This window comes from Triticum urartu, chromosome 1A (genome assembly GCF_056163025.1).
Source record: "Triticum urartu cultivar PI428250 chromosome 1A, HENAU_Tu73, whole genome shotgun sequence".
NCBI lineage: Eukaryota > Viridiplantae > Streptophyta > Magnoliopsida > Poales > Poaceae > Triticum > Triticum urartu.
The window spans coordinates 74,637,788-74,643,990 of NC_141873.1; the positions used below are offsets into that span (position 1 = coordinate 74,637,788).

The following is a 6,203-nucleotide window of genomic DNA, read 5'->3' on the forward strand; positions in this document are numbered from 1 at the left end:
TAATGCAAATGACAGGTTAGAAAATGCAGGGTGTGACAGATCTACCCCCCTTACAAGAATCTCGTCCCCGAGATTCCTAAACTAGACTTTAAAGAGATACGGAAACTCGGATCTAAGGTAGTCTTCACGTTCCCAGGTTGCTTCTGCTTCAGTGTGGTTGCTCCGCTGGACCTTGAAGTACTTGATGGTGCGGCTTCGAGTGCATCACTCAGCCTCATCCAAATTGAAGATGGGCCTCTCACGGTAAGTCAAATCAGGCTGAAGGTCAATGGCTTGGTGATTGACGTCCTTGTAAAGATCAGGCTTGTCTGCAACCTGGAGACACTTCCGGAGTTGTGACATGTGGAATACGTTGTGCACATCGGATAGTTCAGGTGGCAGTTCCAACTGGTAAGCCACTTCTCCTGATCGGTCAGTGATCTTGAAGGGGCTGATGTATCTTGGGGCGAGCTTTCCTTTGACATGGAAGTGCTGGGTTCCCTTGAGAGGTGTGACCCGGAGATAGACATGGTCTTCAACTCGGAAGTTCATGTCTCTACGATGTGAGTCAGTGTAGCTCTTCTGCCTTGACATGGCAATCTTCAAATGCTCCCTGACAAGCTGGACTTGCTCTTCTGCTTCATGGAGGATATCAGACCCGAAGACTAGTCCTTCTCCGGTCTGTGACCAATTGAGGGGTGTGCGGCACTTCCATACGTATAACACCTCAAATGGTGCCATCTGAAGGCTTGACTGATAACTGTTGTTGTAGGAGAACTCGGCGAAAGGGAGGCAATCTCCCACCTAGCTCCATATGTTAAGACACAGGCTCGGAGCATGTCTTTGAGGATCTGATTCACTCGTTCTGTCTGACCTCCGGTCTGTGGGTGGAAAGCAGTGCTGAAGGACAACTTTGTTCCCATGGCCTCTTGGAACATCTTCCAGAACCTTGAGGTAAACTGGGTTCCTCAGTCTGACACAATCTCATTGGGAACACCATGAAGGCTTACGATTCTGTTGATGTAGAGGCTGGCTAGCTGGTTTCCCTTGTAAGTCGTTTTGACAGGAATGAAATGGGCTACTTTGGTCAAATGGTCGACTATGACCCACATGGAGTCATGTCCCTTATTTGACCTGGGTAATCCAGTGATGAAGTCCATTCCGACTTTATCCCATTTCCATTCAGGCACCTTGAGAGGCTGTAACAATCCAGCGGGTCGCTGATGTTCAGCTTTGACCCTTTGGCATATGTCACACTTAGCGACGAAAGTGGCTATCTCTCTCTTCATGCCATGCCACCAGAATCTTTCCTTTAGGTCTTGATACATCTTGGTTCCTCTGGGGTGGATGGAATACGGGGTGTCATGAGCTTCTTGCAAGATCAAATTCTTGAGCTCAATCTTGTTGGGTACGCAAATGCGATTCCCAAACCACACAATTCCTTGCTCATCCTCTGAGAATCCTGGGGCCTTGCCTGCCTTGATCTCCTCTTGATGCCTTCAATACTTTCGTGTCCCTTCTGAGCTTCCTTAACATCATCTATCAAGGTAGGCCTAACTTCGAGGTTAGCTAAGAATCCTGGTGCAACCAGTTCCAACCCGAAGCTTTCAAGTTCTACATACAAGGCGGGTAGCCTGTCCTTAAGCATAGCATTCAAGGAACAAGCCTTTCTGCTTAATGCACCTGCTACCACATTAGCCTTTCCAGGGTGGTATTGAACACTAAGGTCATAATCCTTGATCAACTCTATCCATCTTCTTTGCCTCATATTCAATTCCTTCTGAGTGAAAATATACTTCGCACTTTTGTGATCCGTGTATATCTCACACCGCTTCCCTAGGAGGTAATGTCACCATGTTTTCAGGGCATGAACTACAGCTGCCAACTCGAGGTCATGAGTAGCATAGTTCTCTTCATGAGGCCGTAGTTGTCTTGAAAGATAAGCTACGACTCTGCCCTCTTGCATCAGAACACCTCCCAGTCCGGTTCTTGACGCATCACAATATATCACAAACTCCTTGTGTATATCTGGTGCGGCCAGAACTGGGGCGGTGGTCAGTCTCTTCTTCAGCTCCTGGAAGCTCTCTTCGCACTTCAGCGTCCATTCAAACTTCTTGTCCTTCTTCAAGAGCCGAGTCATGGGTCGGGCAATGCTTGAGAATCCTTCAACGAACTTGCGGTAATATCCTGCGATTCCGAGGAATCTTCTGACTTCCTTCACATTGCTTGGGGATTGCCATTCAGTCACGGCTTCAATCTTAGCGGGATCGACCGACAATCCTTCTTCGGTCAAAACATGACCCAAGAATCCAACCTCATGCAGCCAAAATTCGCACTTGCTGAACTTGGCATACAGTTGGTGCTCTCGAAGCTTGTCTAGGACCTTCCTCAAGTGTTGCTCGTGCTCTTCTTCCATCTTCGAGAAGACAAGAATGTCATCAATGAAGACAACGACGAACTTGTCCAAATATTCCATGAAGACCTTATTCATGAGATACATGAAGTAAGCTGGGGCATTGGTCAATCCAAAGGACATGACCGTGCACTCATACAGGCCATATCTGGTTACAAATGTCGTCTTCGGAATATCTTGGGGTCTGATTTTCAGCTGGTAGTACCCAGATCTAAGGTCGATCTTGGAGAACACCTTGGCCCCATTGAGTTGATCAAACATATCTTCAATCTTGGGAAGTGGATACTTGTTCTTGATTGTAACTTCATTGAGGGAACGATAGTTAATGCATAAGCGGATAGTACCGTCCTTCTTTGCCACAAACAGAACGGGTGATCCCCAAGGGGAGGCACTAGGGCGGATAAATCCCTTCCTCAACTGCTCTTCCAGTTGCTTCTTCAAATCTGCTAACTCTTCCGATCCCATTCTATAAGGCTTCTTATAGATGGGTCCTGCTCCGGGTATGAGCTCGATGATGAACTCAATGTCTCGGTCAGGAGGCATTCCCGGTAGCTCATCAGGAAAGACATCAGGGTATTCGCATACTACCGGCACTTGCTCCAATCCAACTTTAGTCAGATAGTTGACTTGGTCGGCTTGAGCAGAGGAGGGGTTGGAGGCAAATTTAACTTCGACTCCTTGGTCATTGGTCACAATGACAGTCCGGTTGGCACAATCTAACAAGCCTTGGTGCTTGATGATCCAATCCATTCCTAAGATCACATCCAAGCCTTGCGATCTTAAGATGATAAGGTCCGCTAGGAAGTCTACCCCATTAATGACAATCCCGACTCCTTTACATCCTATCTTGGCTCTCATCTCTGCTCCGGGGGTTTGTACCACCATAGGGTTATTCAGGGGTGTAGGGGTCATGCCACTTTTTAATGCAAACTTTTGGGTGACAAATGAATGCGTGGCTCCAGAATCAAACAAGACAGTTGCAGGTGCTGAGTTGACAAGGAACGTACCCAGCATGACGTCCGGGTCTTCCTGGGCTTCTTCTGCAGTGACATGATTCACACGACCCTTGCCATTGTTGGGCGGGTTGCGGGGAGCTTGGTTCCTTGGTGGCATTCCACGGCCTTGTCCTGGGTTCTGCGCATTGGGGCGCGGGGCGTCGGGCTTCTTGTTGGGGCAATTCTTGGAGTAGTGTCCTGGCTGACCACATCCAAAGCAAGTGACTTGGTTGGGGTTGCTGCTCTTGCCAGCATTGTTACTGGGGTTGCTATAAGCTGGGCTGGGGTTGGCGTACTGCTGAGGCTGATAGTTGGTGCGGGGTGCAGGGGCTCTTGGCTGCTGATAGGTTGGCTTGACCGGGGCTGGCTGCCATGGGCGAGGCTTCTGGTTGCTGGAGCTACCATTGCTGATCATCTTGTGCTTACGGGTATCATCCAAAGCACGTCGCTTGTCCTCAAGCATAAGTGCCTTGTTCACCAGATCAGGAAAGGTTGGGCAGTCACACACAACAAGCGAGTACTGCAGAGTCTGGTTAAGGCCTTCCATGAAGCGCTCTCTTTTGGCAGCATCAGTGCTGACATCCTCAGGAGCATACCTTGATAGAACACTGAACTTCTGCATGTACTCCTTGACGGTGCTACTTCCTTGCTTCAGGGCTCGGAACTCACGTTTCTTGATGGCCATGATTCCGGAAGGAATATGGGCCTTGCGGAATTCTGTCTTGAAGTCATTCCAAGTGATGTTTTGCCCAGCATGCATGACCTTGAATCCATCCCACCAAGCTCTAGCAGTCCCCCCGAGACAGTGGGCATCATATGCCACCCTCTCACGGTCTTCAGTGCATCCGACTAGTTCCAACAGGTCCTCAATGGTGCGGACCCAGTCGTCTGCATCCAGGGGTTCAACAGTCTTGATGAAGGTGGGTGGTGCATGCTTCTTGAACTCTGCCAACGTGGAACGTCCATTGCCGTTTCCCGCCGGCTGGCGGTTGACAGCCTGGGAAATCATCTGGAGGGCTGCAGTGTTGGCTTAGCGTTCCTCTTGGAAGGCTTGGAGAAGCTGAGCCATGTCCATGTTCGGAGGTGGTGGCAGTGGTGGAGCTTGTCCTTGGGTTTGGTCCTGACTAGCTCCCACTCCGGCTTCTTGCTGCTGAGTAGAGGCACCAGTACGTGTTACAACAGGCATCATGTTGGAGCGGTCAAGGTCTCATGATTGGGAAAGATGAGGGAAGGCAATATAGATGGGATGGCTAGTGAGGGGGTGGGCATGACACAATTTTAAGTTAAGCAAGGGCCAGAAGGGCCAAACTCATGCATTAGGACCAAATGGGCGATGTAGTCGTTTACAAGTTCCCGAAGGAAGTGCGACTTCCATCAAAACAAGTTGAAAGCAAACATAACACAACATGGTTTCATTTGAACCATTACATGGACTCGACTTCGCACAATGGGTACACGACCTATCCTACCTTAAGGGTTACGGATTGGCCTATCCTAGTCCTGAACGGAGTCTAAGTGGTGGAATGCTCGGTCACGTAGTACGGCTCCTCTGGGTCTTCCTCCTCATCTTCATCTGTCTCAGTATCTTCGTCACTTGAGGGAATGGAGGAGTGGAGGAGCTGAACACGGCGCTGCTTCACCGGTGGCACCGTGAAGAGGATGCGGTATTCCTTCGCCGTCATACGGCGTGGCCGGGATGATCCCTTGGCATGTGTAACCTGTGGGGGTCGCCCACCTCGATAGGCAACAACGGGCTATCTAGGGGGTGCACCATCCTTCTTGATCCTGTCCGCCTTTGTCTGAGCTAGGAGGAGGAGTTCCTTGGTCTCATGGAGTTCCCTCCGAAGCTCCATCGACTCCGAGGCCAAGTGTTGTGCCAGGCTATCAGCACACAAGCTGAAGTAGGTCTGGAAACGGAGCGGAAGCCCCTCGTCCATGGGTGGAGCTGGTGTGCTGCTCTCGTCATCACCCTCCTTACGATAAGGCAGGTAACGAGTGGCTGGCTCACTTGCCATCTCTGGCAGAAGATCTCGAAGGCGAGTCAGCGCCTTGAGTGCAGCAATCTCAACGACGAGGAGCAGGGTCGCCATCTGGGGTCCTTCAAAGAACCAGCTTGTCGGAGAGTCGTTCGCCCTCACGACTACCTCCACATGATACTCCTTCTTGGTGCTGTTGATCCAGTGCTCGTGATAGGAGAAGGTGGGGACTCGAGTGAACTGGCACTTCTTGAGGCTGTCCTCAAGAAGCATGGGAAATCCAGTGGTCAGGAGGTCCTCGGGTACAACGACCATCTACAAAAGTGGAAAGGGAAGGGTCAATAGAGGAGATACGACCCTTGTTTGGGATTTTTTTTGAAAGCGTAGGTATATATGTAGTTTTGTAGATAGTCTCACTCTAACTAACGTCCATGCTAACTAAGGCTTCCTACAGTCAGGATGGCTCTGATACCAGCTCTGTGGGGACCCCGACTCATAAGTCGTGATCACCGAATGCACGTGTACAGTGATCCCAGAGATCAATGCTCACTGAACATACAGAAGCTGAGTAACAAGAGTCTTACATCCATACATACCGTCTTACACAAACACTACTAGGGAAAACCTTATACACAGAATCTTAGCAACAGCGCGGTCTAAAAACAGGCGCTACTGCTAATTAGCAGCAACGAGCTTTAGAAAAGAGCGCTGCTAATGACTGAGTAGCAGTAGCGCTCTAGGTGAAAAGAGCGTTACTACTATAATTGCCACGGTGTTGCCTCCAGGCTAGATATAGTAGTAGCGCCCTTCCCGTGGACGCGCTACTGCTAAAGAACTTAG

General features: G+C 49.8%; 1 protein-coding gene across 1 annotated transcript; it reads right to left on the reverse strand.

The window, feature by feature from the left end:
* Nucleotides 1-204: 204 nt before the first annotated feature.
* On the reverse strand, nt 205-5,069 carry LOC147990098 (uncharacterized). The gene is made up of 4 exons (XM_087537095.1): nt 4,923-5,069; nt 2,462-4,384; nt 1,991-2,395; nt 205-660 (listed from the first exon to the last, which is right to left on the reverse strand). The coding sequence occupies exons 1-4, from the start codon at nt 5,067-5,069 to the stop codon at nt 205-207; spliced, it is 2,931 nt and encodes a 976-aa protein (XP_087393221.1).
* Between the last annotated feature and the right edge of the window lie 1,134 nt (nt 5,070-6,203).

Excerpts from the sequence above, each read along its gene's own strand:
- LOC147990098 (XM_087537095.1), bottom strand. The coding sequence starts at position 5,069 with ATGACGGCGAAGGAATACCGCATCCTCTTCACGGTGCCACCGGTGAAG. Across the intron at positions 4,385-4,922 it reads ACCCAGAGGAGCCGTACTAC|GCTGTCAACCGCCAGCCGGC; the intron begins GTGACCGAGCAT and ends ATGATTTCCCAG. Across the intron at positions 661-1,990 it reads CAGATATACACAAGGAGTTT|ACCGGAGAAGGACTAGTCTT; the intron begins GTGATATATTGT and ends AATTGGTCACAG.